General features: G+C 47.9%; 1 protein-coding gene across 5 annotated transcripts in view; it reads right to left on the bottom strand.

Moving 5' to 3' along the window:
* DNMT3A (DNA methyltransferase 3 alpha) overlaps positions 1-22248 on the bottom strand; it is a 1977379-nt gene that overhangs the window by 155681 nt on the left and 1799450 nt on the right. For all 5 annotated transcript variants that reach the window (XM_086928111.1, XM_086928112.1, XM_086928113.1 and 2 more), the window contains one exon: positions 20405-20553. In XM_086928111.1, coding sequence (XP_086784237.1) covers positions 20405-20553 — 149 coding nt within the window. The remainder of the gene's footprint in view (positions 1-20404; positions 20554-22248) is intronic.

The following is a 22248-nucleotide window of genomic DNA, read 5'->3' as shown; positions in this document are numbered from 1 at the left end:
TCGACACCTTGCACCAGTCTAAACGACCCTTATTGATGGTGGTTGTAAAGTCAACCTTATAGACAAGCTATCCTAGTGGTAGCATGGACCAGCAGGCTTAGGCTAAGACATCTGCCTCAACGTCATTAGCGAGGGCAAACCAGTATTCTCTCTGCATATCATTTACCATCCACCAGGTGACAACCTCACCTTCACCCAACAACTCAGGGACATGATCACAACTAACTCCGGTCATCAAAAAACTCAAATATTCCTTGGTGATTTCAATCTCCACTGGAATGATCACAATGACGCGGTGGGAAATAGCCTCAAAAACGTCCTCAACGCCCTAGACCTCACCCAAATTTGCAACAGCACCACTCATGATAAAGGCGCTATCCTTGATTTAATCATCTCCAAAGAGGAATCTACCCAACTTGGGTCAATCCAACCTTGTGACTAGTCTGACCACCACATTATCAGATTCTTCATCAACGAAAATGTTTAACTCAACCCGGTTCAACCCACCAAACTTAAGGTCTGGAAAAGAGACCTGAGGAAACTCTCACTTCCTTCCCGCAACTACAATCTTCTCCTACCCCCTACCGATACCTCAGACGTTCAGACTCTCACCGATCACTACCTCAACTCAATGACCTCAATAATCAATGAGGTCGCCCCCCTGCAACTTAAGAGAGTCTCCGCTAAGAACTCAAAACCATGGTACGATGGTATGCTTAACGAAGACAGACTAGCCATGAGACTGGCAGAACGCAACAGGAGATCAGCCCCTTCGGCTATGCACCTTAAAACACTTAAGAAAAAGAGAAACACCTACTTTAGGAAAATCAAACACACAAAAGCAGATTTATTTAGCCACCAGCTTGACCAAGCGAAAAATCTGCCCAAAAAACTGTTTGAGTTCATCAACACCCAATCCAAGGAACAACCTCAAAAATTACATAACACGACTAGCACTCTACCGTCATGTGAAGAATTCTCTGCGTTCTTTAACCTAAAGACAGATATCTTCAGGAACGATCTCCTCAATGATCTAAGCCTTTACTCCAGCCCCCGCAGCATAACACCCATTGAATCAAAAAACAATGCCACATGGTCGTCCTTTGACACCTACACAGAAGAAACGATAGGCATAATGTTCAGCACCTTGAAACCCTCTAATCACCTCACGGACCCCCTACCTGCAAACACTGTAAAGGACTTCATCCCATTGCTTCTCCCGCTTTGGACCAAAATTATTACCAGCTCACTTCAACAAGGACTCATCCCCGACTCCCTCAAAGTGGGACAAGTCTCGCCCATACTTAAGAAACCCACAGCAGACCCTACGGACCGAAACAACTACCGTCCTATTTCCAATATTTCTATCCTGGCCAAATACCTGGAAACATGTGTACACCTCTAATTGACTAAACACATTGATAAGTTTGACCTCCTCAACTCATACCAATCAGGCTTCCGAGCAGGACACAGCACGGAATCAGCCATGACACACATAATTGATGACGCACTTCAAATCTTAGACCAGAACGAAACCTGCCTCCTCATCCTCTCATCAGCCTTTGACACCGTCAAACACGAGAACTTTTTTTTGTGAAAATTTCTTTATTTGCAAGTTAGGTCACTGTATATTGTATAGGCATTCGCACAGTAGTTCTCCACGTTGTGACATATATTTCAGTATACAATGCAAACATTTACATTTTCCGTTTTCTGCGTTCAATAACGTCCCAACTCCCTTAAAACCCTCCCTGCTCCCCCCCCCCCCCGGCACTCAACGTTCCACATAACAGCCATATATTGGTTTTGCATCAATATGTACAATACAATCTATATCCAGTAGGGTACCGGTCCCCGTTTACATCATATATGCGTATCAGATCGTTCCCAGTGTGTCTGCAGCTCAGCTCCCGTGTACATTCGGTCATGGGCGTAGTATCCCCCTGTGAGAGATGACAGACTCAGACTAGTCCTCTTGGTCCTGCACGCCTTGCTCGAATGCTATGAGTAGGGCGTTCCATTCCATTGAGATGGGATGTTTCCTAAGGCCTCTACGCTCTTCCCTGCCTAGTTCCTGTCCCTCGGCCTTGCCCCACCTGACCACCTCCCCGCCCCAGGTCTCTATGTCTGGCGGCCTTGCCGACTTCCATCTCATCGCCACTGACCTCTTCGCTATTAGCAATGCCAGATCCACAAATCTGGATTCCACACTTCTCTTTTTCTCTTTGTGTCCTATCCCCAGCATGCAATAAGAGGCGGATGTGTAGGGCCTATCCGGCACTATATCATTCAGTATGTGATGTATCGTGTCCCAGTAGTGTCCCAGCTTAGAGCATCCCCAGAACATGTGTAACATGCCTGCGTCTTCCTGCCGGTATCTGGGGCAAGTATCGGGCGCTGTCGGGAACATTATGTGAATTCTGCGGGGAGTCAAGTATGCCCTGTGTATAATCATCAATTGTATAAATTTAAACCTGGGGTTCCGAGACACTTTCTTCGGCAATTTCAATACCAGGTCCCATTCTTTGACGCTCAACGCCACCTCTAGATCCTCCTCCCATCTCAATTTTAGGGGTTGTAGGAGGTCAGCCCTGCCCTCCCGTATCCCAGCAGTCAACCATTTGGTCAAGTGTCCGCCCTCCCCCATGAGGTATTGCATAGTGATCAGCGTGTTGGTGGTGGGCTCCACCCCATCCCCCGCCCAATGGGTGCCTATGTAGTGTGCCAATTGTGCATGCTGCAGAAAGAGCGCCCTTGGCGCCTGGTGAAGCCTGGCGAACTCCTCATATGGCAGTAGCCTGTTATCCGAGAAGAAATCCCCGATTTGTGTTATCCCCGCCTCCTGCCACACCCGTAGTCTTCTTTCCGTCATCGGACCCGTCCCCAGCGGGATGCCCAGCAGTGGTATCGAGGGTGCATAATTCGACTGCCCATTTGTATACCTGACCGCCCTCTTCCAGTACACGAGAGCCAGTTTGAGTAGGGGTGGAGTCGGCGCCGGTGCCTTGGCCCCTGGCAGTAACAGCCGATGTATGACCCCCCGGAGTCTGTCGTCCTCTGTCATGTTCAGTTCGTGTAAATTGCGGCCCGCCAACCAGTAAGCTAGTCATTGCAGTTGGAACGCACAGCTGTAAGCGAACAAATCAGGCACTCCCAGCCGCCCCTATCCGTGGGTAGTTGCAGCCGGGTCATGCTTATGCATCTCCTGCCCTTCCCCCATATTAGGTCGAGTAATAAAGTGTTAAGTTTCTTAAAATAAGGCATAGGGATAGAGACTGGTAGGTTCGTGAAGAAGTATAGGAGACGCGGCAGTACCACCATTTTTGATATAGCCACCCTCCCTGCCACCGATATCGGTAAAGTAGTCCAGAACTGTACCCGAGCAGTAAGGTTGGTCAGTGCTCGCCCTAGGTTCCCGTCCAGCAGGTCCTGTGGTTGCCGGTATATCTGGAGACCCAAGTACTTGAATGTTACAGGCGCCACCTGGAAACAGTGCAGCGGAAACTGAACATGTGTTCCCGCCACCGGGCTCCGAAAGCCAAACCCATACGACTTTGTCTCATTGATGGCGAGGCCCGATAACTCGCGGAAAGCCTCAAAGACCCGCGGCAGTGGTGTCACTGGGTTATTTATGTCTCTGAGGAAGAAGAGTATGTCGTCGGCATACGCCGATATGACATGATGAGTATTGAGCCTAGTTATCCCCACCGCAGCCGCCATAGTTCGAACTTTCAGCATTAGGGGCTCCAGGGCGATTATAAACAGGAGTGGCGAGAGAGGGCACCCCTGCCTTGTGCCTCTCGCTATGTCTATCCGATCAGAGATACAGTTGTTGGTCCGAACCCGTGCCGTAGGCTTCCGGTACAACATAGATACCCAGTCTATAAATCCGGCGGGTAACCCAATTTTGGTCATGGCCGCGAACATGTAGTCCCATCTGAGTGTATCAAACGCCTGCCGTAGGTCCAGCGAGATACAACCCTCGGTGACACTTCCCCCTGCGGTGGGAGACATGAGTTGGTGGAGCCTCCGCAGATTTAGTGCTGTGATCCTATTCGGGACGAACCCGCATTGATCGGGGTGTACCATTTCATGGATGTGTTGAGACAGGCGCACCGCCAGTATCTTACTGAGTATTTTGGAGTCAGTGTTCAAACGTGATAGTGGTCTGTAGTTGTCAGGTCGCAAAGCATCCCTTGCCGGTTTCTGAAGGGAGACAATTAGGGCTTGCAGTGTTGTGTCGGGTAGGCCATCGCTCTTCAGTGCCTCGTTATACACCTCATGCAGGCGGGGGGCCAGCAGGTCTATGTATGTTAAGTAAAACTCCGCCGGGAGTCCATCTGACCCGGGTGCCTTGTTTCTAGGCAGAGCCTTAATCGCCATCCTAATTTCCGCTACCGTAATGGGTTTCGCCAGCTCCTTGCTATGCGCCGCGCTCAGTTGAGGAACGCATACACCGGAGAAGAAGTCCTCCAATGCCGGGTCCGAGAGTGGAGGGTGCGGGCCGTACAATTCAGCGTAGTAACGACGGAACGTCGCGTTGATTTCCCGCTGCCCTTGCACTAAGTCCCCTGAGGGATCCTGGATCTCCATGATAGGGGCAGCTGCCGGTGCGTCCCTGGCCAGGCGCGCCAACAGTGCACCCGCCCTGTCCGCCTGTGCGTGTTGTCGCATGGTGTATTCCCTATAGTCGAGAACCCTCAACTCCTCTAGAAGTTCCGCATACCGTATATTAGCCTCCTGTAGTTGTGTGAGGGCGCCGCCCGTGCCTGCGGCCTCGATTTCCAGTGCTGCTAAACCGCTTTCTATCTCTCGCAGTCTCCTCAGTACCTGGTGTTTGATGCCTACTTTGGTGCCCATGGCCACCCCGCGAATGGTCGCCTTGAAAGCGTCCCACTCGACCTTCCTGGAGCTTGCTGAACCGGTGTTTTCCGTGAAGTAGTGTGCGGTAGCATCTGATAGGGTGGACTTAAAAATCGAGTCTTCGAGGAGGCCTGGGGACAGTCGCCATGTCGGTATCGGGGTAGGTATTCTTCCCCATGTCAGGGACAATTCCACCGGGTTGTGGTCCGAGAGTGTCTTCCCCATATGTCCTACCTGCACAATTGACGGCGTAAGTGTCTTGGAGCAAAAGATGCGATCTATCCTGGTGTGAAGGTTGTGTGGTGGGGAGTAGAATGTGTATTCCCTGTGCGATGTATGAAGTGCCCGCCATGAGTCAACCAGGTCCCACCCCTCAGCCCAACGTGCCAATGCCTCCGCCTGTCTTCTACTCTCAGCTGCGTGCAGAGGGGGGTGAGATCTGTCGAGCGTGAGGTCTAGTACCGCGTTGCAGTCTCCACCTATAATCCAATCATACTCCACCCAATCCTAGTGCTCTACCTAATTCCACAAAGAACTGCGATTGCTCCACGTTCGGGGCATACAAGCAGCCAAGCACTACACACACACCATTCAGCAATCCCTTAGCAAGCACGTAGCGGCCTTCCCTGTCTATCTTAGATTCAATGAGCTTAAGCGGGACCGAGTTGTTAATCCAAATGGCCGCCCCCTGGGAAAATGCAGAGTACTTAGTGGCGAGGAGCTGGCCCCTCCATTTCCGCAACATTTTGGCCCCCTCTGATTCATTCAGGTGCGTCTCCTGCAGGTATGCTATGTGTACCCTCCGCCTACGCAGTTGTGCCAGAACTCTATGCCTTTTGTGTACTGAGCCCAGTCCCCGTACATTCCAAGTGCAGACCACGTAATCATTAGGGGACGACATTACCCCGGATATCCTCAAAATGTTCCAAAACCATTTTCCACATCATTATTGACCACAAAATGGAAATTTTTAGTGCCACGTTTGCAAACATTACCCCAACTCTTAGGTCCCCCTCTACAACCTCAGAGGACCAAACGTAACACCCAACATGAGTATAGAAATCTTGGAACCGTGCCTAGGCTTGGAGGTGTGAGCCCAGTCAAACACTCACAACAAAGTACGTTCAAAAGTCTCGTAACCATTGTCCCCTATGTTCAAAGGTGTCCCAGGTTCCTGGTCCCCCCCCCCCCCCCTCTGATAGATTAGAGCATCCGCTACTTTACCAGTCCGTCGCTGCAGGGGTTACGATCACATGTCTGCCGCCATCCGTGCTGTAATTTGGGGAAACAACTGAATGCTTCCATCCGTGTCCGAGGCCGCTGTGTGGGAACTCGTCCGACTCTCCGATGTAGACCCGTTGTGCGTGTCATGCTCCGCCAGTGCGTTGGTGGTTAGTCGTGCTACCGCTGCCGAGCCGTCTTCTCCCTCCTCCTGGCCTGGATGTCCCACGGTGGCCCCCTCCGTGTCCGGGTGACTAGGGCGACCTTGAGACTCTGTCCGGCTGTCCGTCCTCTGTGTTTCCGGCACCTCCTGTTCTTCGTGTGAGGGGTGCATCGGGGTGAGTGTAACCTCCAGCCACTCCGAAGCCTCCTCCGGATTGTCGAAAAAGTAAGTTCTGTGGTTGTGAATGACCCTGAGGCGTGCCGGGTAGAACAGGGCATATTTTATATTTCGCTCCCTCAACGATTTCTTCACTCCCCAGAAAGAAGCTCTGGCCCTCTGCACTGCTTGCGTGAAGTCTGGGTAGATGGATACCGAGTGGTTCTCAAATTTTATGGGGCCTTTTTCCCTCGCGGCCTTCAGGATGGCGTCTCTGTCCTTAAAGTGGAGCAGGCGTGCTATCAAGGGGCGAGGGGGAGCCCCCGGCTTCGGTGGTCTGGGAGGGACTCTGTGTGCCCTTTCCACGCTGTACATCTGGGTGAGGTCCGCCGGGTCTGCTACGGTCTTTAGCCATTCCTCCACAAAGCGGGTCGGATTTGTCCCCTCACTCCGTTCCGGCACGCCCAAGATGCATACATTGTTGCGTCTCGAGCGCCCTTCCGCGTCGTCAACTCTTTCCCTCAGGTGTTGCATTTGCTTCTCCAGATTTTCCAATCTCGTGGAGTGTTCCGTTTGTTGGGGTATCAAATTGGCAAGCGCGAGTTTCTGCTCCGACACTTTCTCCGCCAGCTTCTTATGGTCATCTTTAAGTAGCGACAGGCCGGTTGACATCGTATCCATTCGAATTTCGAGTGCCTCTCTGGATGCCCGGATCTCCGACAGTATGAGGTCCAACTTAGCCTCTTGGGATGTAGTACCCGTGGGTGGAATCGCGCCGTCATTTGAAGATGCCAGCGGATCCTCCGATCCAGACGCCTGCGCGCCACCACGAGGGATTCTGTGCCGCCCCATCTTGCACCTCCACTACGTTCACCGCAGGCAGTATGCCGTCGCCCTGTCTTCCTTCCCCTACTATTTCCGGTCTCTCACCGCTGGGCCGGGCCAGGTGTGGGTAGTGCCGTGAAATTGTGTACCTCAGGGGGTAGTCTGACTCCTCGGCCCACCGTGCGACCAGCGGCGCCAGGTGCGCCCGTGGTCAGGTCCAGGGTCTCTGTCCCACCTCTCAGCCAAGCCAGGTGTAGTGTTGTGTCCTAAGCACTTCAGCCAAAATGGGAGGGCCCGTGGTGTGCGTCCGGGCGGAGCGCCAGTGGCATTGAGCGCAAGGTGATAAGCCCTCCGAGTCAAGGGTGACCAGGTCTCTGCAGGTCCGAGCCAGTCTGCATACCTATCGTGTGGCTCCAGTAATTGACCGGCGATTAGCCCCCTTCAGCCCTGGGACAAGGTGCAACTTTTCCTAAGTTATTGATGCCTGAATGGGACTTCCGGTGCCCTCAGGGATAGGCCACCATCGCTGCAGCCCATGCGGCGCTAGCACTGGAGCCGGCCGTGCAGGAAGCTGTCCCTCCGGTGCGCGGCAGACTGCGCACCCCAATATCCATTAGGCCGACATGCAGGCCCGCCTAGCAAGGATTTACCCGCCTCAGCAGCAGGCGCGTGACCCCCGCCAGTGGCTCCAGCCTTCTCCCTACGCGTGGGGGATCGTTGTGCTCCTCCGGGCGTCAGACACTGCCTGTGCCGTGGCCCGCTGCCCCGACCGATCCGGCCAGCAGTATCCCCGCTCACCTCGTACAGGCCGTCCACTGTCTATCTTCTGGTCGTGGCCCTCTGCAGTGGATAGCTCCGTGGGTCAGGCGCCGGCCGTAATTCAAGCGCTGCGCGCCCCACCGCGCCCCGGGCTCAGACTCCCCCCGCCGCCGGCGGCTTCCCAGCACGTTCCGACCTCCTCCGGTCAATCCGCGGGTGTCGCTGTAGCAGTGTGATCGGTGGTGTTGCTCCGGTGTGTTCAGAGCCCCCGGGTCCACTCCGCCGTGCTCGGCGATTCCACACAGCCGTGCGCGCCGCACTTCCGGTCCGCCCGTCAGCCCACTGTGGGCCGCGGTCCCCTGGGCAGCAGTAGGCCTCTCTTCCTGCGTGCGACGTCCTCAGTCAGCAGCTCTCTACCAGGGTTCCCAGCGCCATCAGCCAGGCCCCGGCAGCGCAGATCAGGTTCGGCGAGTATCAGGCGAGGGGGTTTAGGGCCAGATCCCACTATCATAGGATAATTGCCAGGATTATAGGGGAAGCTAGGACGGAGCTCTTCTAACTCACGTCCACCATGTTCGGCTGTTGGCCACGCCCCCCCCCCCAAACACGAGAACTTACTCCAGCTGCTGAATATCAGAATGGGTCTATCAGGGACTGTACTCAAGTGGTTTACCTCATTTCTGCATAACCGGACTCAGAAATTCAAGATCAACAACACGATGTCCTCACCCGTTCCTGTAACTAGGTGTCCCTCAAGAATCCTCCTTATCCCTAACATTCAATCTAGTCATGGAGCCACTCACCACACTGCTGCAAGCATCTAATGTACAGTTTCACATGTACGCAGACGACACCCAACTCTACCTCAAAATACAATCCCCTGAAGACATCAAACTACTCAACACAACGCTTAGGAACACACAGTCATGGCTGGCCGAGAATCATCTCAAACTTAACGCTCTAAAAACGAATTCCTTCTAATAGCACCTCCCGCTAAAATCCCCATCACTCAGTCTTGGCTTAAACACCTAACTGCACTCAGCGTCCAACCCACCATTGTGGACTCAGCGAAATCTTTAAGCGTAACCCTTGACGCCAATCTTAACATGCAACATCATATCAGCAAGGCAACTAAGGGAGCTAATTTCCAAATCAATACTTTGAGGAAGCTTAAACCCTTCCTCCCAGCCAAGGACTTCCAAACCGCAGTACAAGCCCTAGTTATCCCTCGAATAGACTATGGAAGTGTCGCCCTCTGTGGTCTTCCCATTTCTACTACTGCACCACTAAGAGCCTCTATGAACGCCGCAGCGAGACTTATCACTGGATCAAAAAATCGCTTGCACATTTCTCCTGACCTAAAATCCCTGAACTGGCTGCCTTATGCAGCTAGAATCCATCTGAAAATCGCTTGCATGACACACAAGGCTATACACCACAACTCGCCCCGCTACCTCACTCAGAAACTGACAATCTCAGGTGGTTCAAGAGCCACAAGAAGCACACAAAATCTTCTTCTGAAACCACAAAGATTCTACAAGGAAAAAACCTATAAACGCTCCTTCTCAGGGATGGCACCCAGGATCTGGAATGCCCTCCCTCCAGAAACCAAACTTATCTCCTCCACGGCATCTTTCAGAAAAGAAGTAAAAGCAATCCTCATGGCTAAATTCACCTGAATATTAGCTATGGAACTCTTGAGATCCGTCATCTATCCTTTTACTACATGTCTGGACTGATCTACTATGTACCCTGTTACCTTACCCTACTTTGCTCTCCACTGATAACCTTCTGCTCCTATGGGCACAAAAACATTTGTTAATCACTCACTTGTTTTCTTATCCCATGTATTTGTAAAGCGCTCTGATATCTGCAAGGATCTTGCTCGCGCTATATAAAACTTTCAAAATAAATAAATAAATAAGACCTCAGAGAGCATGTGAAGCAAGCTGTTTTACCAATTATAATCCCTTGAATACCAATGAAAGGACACCACACAAGGTATATATCAAATATATATGTATTTATTTCTAACACAACCCCTCCAAACTTTTATGAGGTTTGAGATCGAAGTACATCACAAGTTACTCAATTAGCATACGATAAGTTGCACAAATACAGTTTTGCCCTAGGGGCCTCACAAACTATATACTAAGTAAGTGGTATAAGAACCACTTCAGAAATAGTGAATAGGCCTAGGGAATCGCTGGGGCTACACTAGACAACTAAAGGTTAGGAAGTAGGAGACCCACGGGAGACCCGTGCAGTGTCTAAACACAGTCTCAAGTTACCATTGACTTATAATGGAGAACGAATAAGTTACAAGGTTACTGATTAAAGGCACTTCCGGATGGACTACGACAAAACCCCTTTAAACTAGGACACTTGGAGAGTCAATACCCACGGGAGCACCGGAGTACTCGAGTTACCTCACCCAGGGAAGCCGGGTGCATAGGTGTCTTTTCGTGTCGGGTTTCGCCGATGCTTTCAATGGAGATCTGCAAAAGAGGTGCTTCAGGCGACCAGAGGAAGAGTGTGCCCGGGTGGATCCAAGGGTGGATCGAAGAAGTGAAGAAACTGAAAGCAGAGGGGACAGAGTCTGGGTCACTAGCCAGTCACCAGGAAGGAACCAGGCGATGTTGCGATAATCTCAGGTGAAGAGGTGAAGAGGTGAAGCTTGTCTCTGCAGCCACGAGGACCAGGAGGCGTTGACGACGACCAGGGACTGGATTCGAGATGTCCCACGAAGGATGTAGATGACTGTGGTGTCGGTATCTGGATTGGACCCAACAAGCCTTGGCAAACGCAATCCACGCAGGAAGTGAAGATTGGCTTCGGGTCAGACCAGCAAGGTCGGAGGGGCTTCTCCTTTGCAGGGAAGCTGGAGCAAGCCTGGAGCAACCAGGTAAGCAGTTTAGTTTCAAAGGTTCGTCTTCGGAGGGCTCACTAGCCAACGGGCTAGCAACTGGGAAAACACGTTGAGCTGAAATGCAAGAGCGGGCCCCACGTGGCACTCGTGGAGTACTGAGCTTCGGTGCAAATGGCGCTCGGGTCTGGGGCTTCTCGGACCCCAATGCACAACTGCGAGGGTGCCTCGGTAGTTGCACTGTTAGCAGAATGCAGGATGTCCAGGGTGTCCGGTCCCACGTCTCTCGTACCCGCCACGGGTCTCAGCTTTGCTGTGGATGTGGGTCGAAGTCAGAGGAGTCTCAGAGTCCAGTTCCTGTGTCGCTGAGTCTTCGGGTTCCGGCGGGAGCGTCGACAAAGCAGACCTGCAAGTTACTGGTGGTGCCTGTTTGCACAGGGTGGTCACTCCTTGACCACAAGGGAGATGTCTTCAGTCTTAGAGTCAGGATAGAATGTCGAAGGTCCAAGAATTTCGTATCAGAGTTTCGTTCCAGGATAATCTAAAGTCTGTAGACACAGCTCTTATCTTTATACTGATTTTAGGGGCTGGATTACCTGCTAGGTCCCTCCCTTTGCCTTTGTCCAGTTTCGCGCCAGAGCGGGGCTGGAGTGCCCCAGCAACTGGTTTGAGCCGGGCTATGCATGGAGCACCTTCTGTGCCCCAGGCAGTGTCTGGAAAAGCATCTTTCCATTCGACCCACCCTACCCCATTAAACTACAGGCTGTCTGTGGTGGTGCTAGCACCTCCCTCGACAGGGAACCTACTGTTCAGGCCTCCCTTGATGGAGTTTTGTTCAGCAGCAGGAGGTCAGACTCGTGTCTGTGGCAGCAGCATACATTTTGTGATGCTGAGGCTCTATTTAAATTTAACCGGGTAAAGCAGGAACATACATGTCTTTTCCCTCTAGAAGGGTGGAATGCTACCCCCAGCACCAGAACTGGTGGGGAGGGGGTAGTATTCCACAGTGTTTGACACCTTACACAACATGTTTTGATAAAGCCAAACCAAAGTTAGCATTAACCGCAAGGATTATAATGCACTGAAGAGTATATGGTATGGCTATATCATAGAACAGCTATAAAGAGATGGTTCCGTAAGCTGCAGAGGGGCTCAGCTCATGCTAGGGCACCCTCTCACATAAAACCAAGCACTCTGCCTTCAGGATTGTTAAGGCTTGCAATAGGAGTGACTTATAGGGTACTATGTGTCTATATATAAGGTAGATATAGATATACTATATCTAAGTTAAGGGGTGATTACACCACCTTACCCAAGCTGAGTGATCAGCCTGTGGTGTCAGTTTGGATGGCCAGCCAGGGGTGGCATAATACATGCTGCAGCCCCTGGTAGGCCTTGGATGCACCTATGCCCTGGGTACCTATGGTACACTATACAGGGGCTCACAAAGGTGACCCAATACCCAATCAGGTATGTACCTAAGGTACATGGAGTCCATTTTATAGAGAGAGCAGATAGCTTTGGGCCCTGAATAGCAGGATCCCAGGCCAACTAAGTCGAAAACCAGCAAAACACTAGGCAAAAAGTTGAGGTAACCATATAGTCAGATATCCACCTTCCTACAACCATATTGTGATTCAACCACTGCTGCTTTCGCTAAAAACCTGGAAAAATCCAGAGTTAACCTCTGTAGAATACTGACAGACTGCATGAAGCTGAATACTAGCTTAAACCTTGGCTTAGGTATGTCAAAACCTGGGTCTCTAAAATGGGGGTTATAGAATATTATATAAACCCAGACACATTACAAAATGTATCGTCTGCCACTATAAAGTCACTCTTTTTTCAAAGTTATGCTCAGGTTGGCCTTATACGCAGTAAGACAAATCAGTCAGAGCACCCTACTCAACTAAAAAGAGAACCTACCCTGTATCTCCAAATTGACCTAAATGAAAGAAGGACATTTCTGTTAAAAAAGTTGCGGTTAAAAATAATACACTTCTTAGTTGCCTTCCCTATCCAAGGATCGTGGTTTGCTTAACTCCCAGTCTGTCCATGTGATAGTCATTCACTGCAAAGCACTATGCACTTTATTCTTTTTTGCAGATTTTATTCCCCTCCGAGGAAGCAGTTTATTCGCCCATTATTACTTCCTGCAGGGATTACAAATTATAATATGACAATGGAGTTTTTACTTTTATCTAGATACAGTTGGGACCATATATTTTAAATTATTTTTTTTACCGTTTTTAACCACATCGCTGCTGCACATTTTCCCCTCCGGTGCTGAAGGTTTCAGATTTACATCGTTTCATGACGAGCTCAGCTCGTCATCAGCACAGCTCCACTGTGCCTCATGACGAGCTGAGCTCGTCATGAGCATGGAAAGGGTTAAGATTCGAAGCAAATACTGATTATTTTAAAACTTAGTAATTGTTGTGTGAAAATATGTGTGTATGATCTTTTATGGCTCTTTTAGAGTCGAAATAAAGTATTCTTGATTGATTGATGGCTGAGAAAATAAATATTTATTTAGGTGAATCCTATGTTACATTAAGACCATCAACCTAATGTGTAGGATAGTTGTACCAATCAACATTCATGAACACTGCTGTATAGCACAAACTGGTAGCTCAAGTCAATTAAATGTACCCTTACCTGATTGCAGCAATTTTATACACATACTCAAATGAACCACAGTTCGCCTTATTAGCACTGTGAAATGTTCTGATATTGTCAAGTTCGCCGTGTTTTCGCTGTGCCTGGAGCGCCGAGGCTGGGTGCAGAGAGTGCCGAGCCGAGAACCGCCGTGTAGCGGCAGTGTAAGGAGAACGGCGACAGAGTGGCCGTGAATGCCATACGGAGGAGGGACGCAGGAGAACCTCGAGTAGCTGTGAGTGAGCCCGCCAGCCGCCAAAGCTACCATCGCCGCAGCGAGGGGGCTGCCGGGGTGAGTGAGAGGTGGGCAACCCACATTCAACCACAGCACTGCACTGCCGTTGTGAGCCAGGTACCGGCACAAGCGTAAGTGCACGAGCGAAAGTTAGTGTGGCGGCGGCAGCCCCCTTATTCCCCTGCTCCCCCCGCTTTCGACTCCCAACGCTCGCCCAATGAAACAGAGCAGAGTCTGGCTGCCGTCTACTGGGGCTAAAAGCCGCAATAAATAAGACTAAAAGCAAGATTCTCGGTCTCATAAGGAAGTCAAAGCGCCAAAGAAAGGGGAGTAGCCACCCCAAGTCACAGTTACACTACAATGCGTTCCGGAAGGCTTAGGAAATAAACAGCAAAAATCTGCAAGAAATTGAATAAAGAACTTATATAAATCCGTTGAGGAACCAGAGACGGTGCAACCCCACCCCTTGGCGCCATCATCTCCTCACCCGCGGTACCCTGAACAGGGATCTGGCCCCCCGGCTGCACCACCAAGACGGAAACAACAACGTCTGTAGTCCCATCAACCCAACAGCATAATATGCAAGATGAAATAATCAATGACGTAAAAAGAGGACTCTCAGAGATTTCTTTAAGAAATCTGTAACCAAAGCTCAAGTTCTAACCAACCCCAACGAAACATTGTCCCCATCAGTCCAGCCCTCTCATACACCCCACAACACAGACCCAGTCCAGATTAAAGCGCAGGCTCTGATTCACGAACAGCTCTATAACCAGGTCACCACCACATCCCCAGACGGCCACCTTACAAGGGATGAACTCTCTACTCCTGGAAAAAATAGGACAAGATCAGCTATTCGGTCAGGAGACATGCCGCTTCCTTTACAACAAGTTCACCAATCAAATAAGGAACAAAGCTCATTACCAATATCTATTTCAAGGTAATACTTCCCTTTCAACCTTAGATCACCCTCACAGCAAGAAACCAATCTTCACATAAACAACATAGGCTCTCCCGGAAAGAAAATAAATTCTACCCCTCAAGCAGCACAGTGGACCAGGCCCTCCCCTGATAACAACAAACCGCTAACGCCATCGACGCCTTCTGCCCTGGCCCATTACGAATCTCCTGAAACAAAGTCAGGAGAGCCCAATGATCATTCCCTCCTGGATTTATCTTTCTTTAAGACTCCAACAAGACAAAAGACGCGATTGAAGGTTATGACCCAGCTGCGTTTGAATCCACTACTGTCTGGCCCCAGCTTTTACAAACCCTACAATCTACAGTGTCTGCATTAAATTATCATTCAGATAAACTTGACCTACAAGTCGACCTTCTAAATACACTAGCAGTATATACAGCTATACAGCAGAGATCGACAATAAACTGGAAGGCTTGAACACTCTAATAACAAAAGCACAATCTAAAGTCTACCTGACCCAAGCGATATGCTGCTGTTCGCCAATAATCGATAGTCTATCTGCGCTTCCCCAGTTACTCGCCTTGGTCCTGACAGAAATAAGAAATTACCATCAGGTCCGTAATACCAACCACATCCCCTACGCTCACATTCGATCAATGTAACCACTCAGAAAGTCAATGATCAAAGCATAAATCATAATAAAACTAGCAAAGGACATTAGGTCTCACCAGTAAAAATCGATATTCAACCGATCAACGTCTTAGCTGCAGCTCTGTCTCCAGACAATCAAGCGGCACCCAAGGAGTACGGTATTTTTCAAATCACTAAACCAAATAATAAGAATAAAATTACATCAAAAATAGAAACGCTGTCTACGTCCAAGAAAACGCAAAGTACAGATATCAGAGATGTCGGCCCAGGGATGGGAATAATGAATAAATCCCCTCAAAATCAACACCTGAGTAAAAGGGAACGAAAGAGACTAAGGAAAAACGCAATAAACACAGTACAGCGACACAAAACATGACCAGTGACACCACGCCCCCCCCCACAACCCCCCCCCACCAACACTGAAAAGGGCAACATACGACTTGGCTCAATCTGCTCTGTAAGTTTTCATAGTAACTTTTCACCATCACAAAAATCACTCTCACAATCAATTACAGAGCCAACTAGGGTTTCAACATCTCCACAGCCCTTGATTTTAGATGAGCTGGAAAAGGTCACTAAGTCAGAAACATTACCTTATACCATCAAGACCGGAGTAGAAGATCCGACAATTCCAACAAATATGGTAAACATACCAAAGGAAAACCAAAACAGTTAAGCCAAAGAAAAGTACGAGGATGAGTATGGGTTAAGAGGCAAGGAGAACTTTCAGATAACACTGCTTAAGAATCCAGACATAATACAAATGAGCAAACATCCCCCCAACATAGAGGACCACCAACTTCAAGGCGAACAAGTGAGACAAGCAAGAACTATTATATATTCAAAGGAGAATCGACCTACCCCAGACAATGGATCAAAACAACCACAAAACCCCTGGCCAGGATCCCACTACAACAAACCAAAAAAACAAATCGTTATTTATCCCTGAATACCTCACCCAAGGACCTCACGACATTTTGAACAGAGGGAACATCCTGAAACTTTTTAAATCTATGTCCGAACTGCGCCATATTGAATCCAACGATATAATTTCAATTGAATTTAAACCCATCAAAAGTAATCAACTTGCTGAACCAACGTTAATCACGTTTTCCACTGCAGCAATTAAGGAGCAGGTATTATTAAGGTCTGACCTATTTAACAAATGGGCCATTAAAATAGTTCCCCAAACCGAACCACGGTACCGATCGGTTCTTGCAAAACCACCGGCCTCATTAGATAAACCAGGACCGCCATCCCTCTCAATAAATACTAAGATCAGCTAAAGGCCGATCCCCTGAAGGGCCACCCGCCCTGAAACAGAGGAGCCAAAAACCACTGCAATTAACTGGGCATGGCTGCCAGCGGCCCTAGACAGGTGAAACTACAATTGAACTGGTATTCAACCCAGTCTTTCAGTATGTTCGTGGAACACCAACAGTCTTATCCCGAAACTTCAATCTCCAGATGAGATAACGTTTTTAAAACATCACAAGGGTATATTATTGCAGGAAACATGGTCACTGGTTAGTCTTCCAATAGAAGGATACCTGGAATATAGAACTCCCGCTCAGAGGCTGCATAAGTCTGGTCGACCCAGCGGCGGTCTCACAATTTACATCTCGTCAAGTTAAATGTTAACATAGCTCCACTGACATTCAAGGAAGACTGGATCATCGGTATAAGGATTGATAACCCCAAACAGACTGAACAACTAATTCAGATCAATGTTTATATTTCACCAAGCATCAGGGAGAAAAAAAATCCAAGTTCAATCACCTAATCGAGATCTTGTGTGAAATACAAAGTAACCACAGAAGAAGAGCCTGCTTAGTATCTGGCGACTATAATACAAATCTCTTTCAAGAACTCCCTGAAGAGTATGACACACCGTGGCTAGACATTCTAAAACAAAGAAAACCCACCGGTAACAAACATAGCAAACTCAGTGAATATATGGTGCTACAACTCAGTGTTCTGGGTTACACAATTTCCAATGGCCGCTTCCCTAAGGATAATCCACCAAACTGGACTAGATCCAATGGTCTTACTTACTCCTTTATAGACTATACGATCTGCAACTAGGAAATTCTCCCCTTGATTGAGAATTATACCATAGCCGCACGAGGAGACAGTGATGATCGTCCCCAAGTGATTACCATGTCATTTCACATAGCACGTCATGCCGTGACAAGCCAGACATCAGGAGGAAATCACACTGAAAACCGTAAAAGGTTGAAATGGACAGATCCAATTATACCAGCAGTAATTACCAAACGCAGAGCTCTGCAAGATTTAAGGAGCTTTGAGGTATTCCTGCCTACTATAGCATGGGAACTCTTCTCCCAGGAATTGCTTAAAAACTTTCCACGCACCATAGGAAAAACCAAAAAAGGTTAATCAACAATAATAACAGCTGAAACGAAGAAATTAAAATCAATATGTAGTAGTGCACTAAGATGAGTACGTAAGCATCCGGAGGAAGTTCACACATTCAATATATTTAATCAAGCCCAAAAAAACAGTTTTGGTTAAAATTGATACATGCAAGTAAAAATCACCACCCCAAATTTTTCTGGTCGCTTGTTAACTCCAAAACACATAAACCAGGAGAACAAAGGAGCGCTAACAATCTCTGAAGCCGAATGGGCATCCCATCTAATAACCCATTTTGAAGAACCGGAAAAGGAAGATGGTCCATTGGCCAAACCTCCACTTATGGCCCCACAATTCAATTTATGCCAACTGATAGGTACAACATATGCTGGGTCACCTGAGAAACCTGCCGAATCAAACATAAGGATGCCATCGGCAACTGATACCAAATTGCCACCTCAGCATGAAGAACCGCCCCAATGGGCACCCGCAACATTAGAAATTCTTACGGGAAGAACAGCACAAATTATAACTGAGGGTCGCTCAGATGGAGCTCCTGGGCCAAAAGGTCTACCCCAGTCTCTGTATAAACAAGACACAGAATTCTGGGCCAATCAACTGGCACCCCTTTTTTTTTATTGCTGGACTAACCAGGTATTACCGGAATCTTGGCATGGCGCCATTATACACCCAATTTATAAAGGTGGCAAGAGATCAGACCCGAAAAACGACAGGATGATCATTCTATTGGATGTGGAATCGACATACTATGCCAAACTGCTCCTCCAAGATCTGGCGTCTTGGGCTACAAAAAAAAACAACTTATACCGTTTAACCAGACAGGATTTGTGCAAAAATCAGGTACCATAACAAACCTGCTTGCAATATCTGTCCTGTTGGACAAAGTGGCAGCCTCAGGGGCGTTAATGCATGGTGTTTCGTCGACTTTAAGGCAGCTTTTGACCGCGTACCCTGAAGCCGACTATGGCTCACATTGCGGAAATGGAGGATCCCACCAGTGCACTTACAAGCCATAATTGCGCTACACACTAACACATGGATCCGCATAAAACTTGGGGACAAATCGTATATCTCAAGGAAAATACAAACATCCCGCGGAGTGAAACAAGGCTGAGTGCTGGCGCCCCTTCTCATCAATCTCTTCATTTCCGATCTATCAGAGTCACTTGATGAAGTCAACTCTCATCCTCCAAAAATCGCTGGGGTAAGAGTTAGTAATTTACTGTATGCGGATAACCTTGTCTTGCTCAGCCACACTAGGGTCGGCTTGCAGAGACTACTTGAGCAGCTGTCTCTTTATACAACTGAAAACGAACTGGAACTGAATCTAACAAAGGCAATTACCTTTGGGCTAAGGAAATACCAAGGTGGCGGTTGGCAATACAAGGGCAAAAACGTTGATAGTGCTATTTCATATAAGTATCTGGCGGTCCACATGGTTAGAAGGGGCTCATTCTCCAAACATAGAGACGGGGTAGAAGCCAAAGCCTTGAGAATCCAGGTGGCAGTCAAGACCCTCGCAAGGCAACTGTCTGGTCGAAGCCTGACACCACTTATAAGTATTATGAAGGCAAAAATTATGAACTTCTTTACCTATAGCCAGGAGATCATGCAAGGGAAAGACAACAGCCATGTGAACAAAACAATAACAAGAATCTTCAAACAAGTGCTGAGCCTTCCAAAAAGTTCATCCCCGCTCAAATACGTCTCGAGTTTGGTCTTAAAGATCACCAAGCGGTAGGGGCTGGAGCATTCATCAGGCTGTGCAACAAGTTGCGCACCTCCAGAGAAGGAAGCCTGGAGGCCCTTTTGTGGCAGGAAATCTCAATAGGTCAGTTTGGGGTTACTTACAAGACGCCCTAAAACTCCTGGACGCAGAAGAAATCTGGAGCTCCAATCCATGGCAGCAGGCACTTAATATCCACATTAAAGAAATGTGTGCCTCTGGTCTTTCCACTCGGACAGAGCCCAACTGGCACAACGCAAGCACGCCTGGGCAATCGTATCAGAGTTTAAGCCAGGGACCGTGGCACTCCATTTGTCATGTACCTATTCAGTGTTGTGGAAAAAAAGATTTTTGGCCCTAAAAATGGGTGAATGGCCATTCCTGCATCATCCTGCCAAGTTGGCGACGCACTAATACCAACATAATGTGCAGGGGGTGTGGGAGTAGCAAGGAAACAATTGAGCATGTGTTATGCCCCTGTCCTGCACTCCTTGACGATTGAAAGATCTTGCCGAAGAGCGAATGGAACAAACTTGGCATCCGCATGTGTCGACAAGCTATCCTTGCATCAATGAACCCGGATAACCCACTGCTTAATATCCGGTTCACCAAGTTCGTCACAAAAGCACTAAAAATATTGATAAAAAGTGAGAGCCAGCAAGCGAACAATTGTTAATCACAATAGGGAGGAATAAGTCCAATGTTGTTTTGTTGATTTACCCACTTCTCCGTACTGCTCAACAGCAGTTGATTATGGCCTTTTGCACATGGACGGTATCCTGTACCACTTAACAGCAGATAACACCCGTCTTCAGTTCTACGTGTAAATATTTTAGTAATTATTTGACATATGTTTTTTATTAGCGACACATGTTCATCATTGCAATGATTTTTATTAATCAAACAGTAAAGTATTTCAGTTGTCTAGTTCAGTGATAACTGATATACTACCTCCTTCTTACCTCAAGGAATCGTGATATGTCCCTCTTGTCACTGACCCCCATTGCCACCACATTCTCAAATAGCCAGAAGAATGGTCGGTCATCACTTTCTTTGGGTCGAGCTTCATGAAGGAGTCGGTAGAACTCAAAAAATAGGCGACCAGTTCCCTCTAGGGCGGAAAAAACAGAACCATCACTATTCAATTCTCAGGCAGACTTGTACTCAGGCAGCGGTTTGTACATTATCAGTAAGTAGACTAGGGCAAAAGCTGTTAATGATAAAAACAATCACCCAAAGAAAACGACAGTCTGAGAAACAGGGCTTCAGATGATATTTTGCAAGGAAATGTTACTTCTCACTTTTACAGTTTGGAACAAAATAGCTTTTAATATAAAAAATAAAATAAAATCACTTCACTCAACTTGTCCTAGTTATAAATTATTTTAAGCTGAAGAAAGTGTACATTGTAAGAACAAATGTACTATGTATTGTGAAAAACGAAAAAGTTACTTACGTGTAAATACAGTTTGTTATTTCCAGTCATCAACCCGAGAATCATATCCAGTAAAAAGTGTTAAAAGAGAAATGCACTTGAAACTCACTTTTTTAATTACATCTCATTGTGCGACCCAAACTCTAGCAACTAAAATGTGGAAGCTTGCAACTCTACTCCGTCTAAAAGCTTCCACAGCTCAGATTTATTTAGCTAATCACAGGTATCAAGGAAGAGCCTCACGAAAAGAGAAAGGAAGTTTGCAGGGGAATTTTTGAAAGATATCAAAGCCTGAGAACTGCTGATCTAGTTTTTCTTATTTCCCAGATTCCCATGCTTAAAGAAAATAAGTTACTTACCTGTAACTGTAGTTCTCCAAGTATTAGAATCTTTCATAGATTCACATGCTTGAATTATTCCCAGCGTCGAGACGGGAGTCCCCGGTACATCAAAATAGCAATGCAAAGCTAATATAAAGCAGAAACTAGGCTTAGGCCCATTCCAGTTTTGTAACTTATCTGTATTGTTTTGTACAAAAGACCAAAAGTCTATCCTGAACAAATCAGGATCTCTCACCCTCGAGAACACTACTTACCTGCCTACCAACTCAGGCGGCTTCAGCTGATCCAGAATCAGGCTGCCCGCCTGATCCATTTTCTCCCAAGAGATCAACACGTCCGCCCCCTCCTAAAAAGCCTCCACTGGTTTCCGGTAGCTGCCCGCTGCAAGTTCAAGCTGGGCTGCATCATTTCCAAATCCCTTGCCGGTCAGGGCCCCCTCTTTATCTCTTCCCTCCTCCAAACCTACGTCCCCTCTCGTACTCTCCGGTCTTCCCAATTGGCCTTGTTATCCATTCCCAGATACAAGAGGAAGAAACATGGCGGGCTTAAGTTCTCCTTCCTGGCCCCAACTTTTTGGAATTCCCTCCCCCTGCCTCTCAGGCTGTCCACTTCGTACCCCAAATTCAGATCTTCCCTTAAAACTTTCCTTTTTATTGAATCCTATAATTAAACGGCCTCTTTGCTCCCTCATCTGCTCTCTTCATTTTGGCGCCAAGAAACCTAATGGTGTTAGCTGCGCCTTATAAATTTGTTTAACATAACATAACATAACATACTTAGAGAAGCTTAGACCTTCAGATTTTCACAGCACACGTGCAAAAGATACACCTGCAAAATTCCAAAGGTTATCTCCTCAGGGGAGGAGGGTGGGTCGAATGTGAATCTATGTAAGATTCCAATACTGGAGAATTACAGTTACAGGTAAGTAACTTAATTTCTTACTCCAGCATTGGAACTTTCATAGATTCACATTCTTGAATAAGAGTACCTAGCAGTAAATTTTCCTTCTATCTTTCCAAGCGTGTTAAAT

This window comes from Lissotriton vulgaris, chromosome 6 (genome assembly GCF_964263255.1).
Source record: "Lissotriton vulgaris chromosome 6, aLisVul1.2, whole genome shotgun sequence".
Taxonomy (NCBI): Eukaryota; Metazoa; Chordata; class Amphibia; order Caudata; family Salamandridae; genus Lissotriton; species Lissotriton vulgaris.
This window is presented reverse-complemented; position numbering and strand designations above follow the sequence as displayed.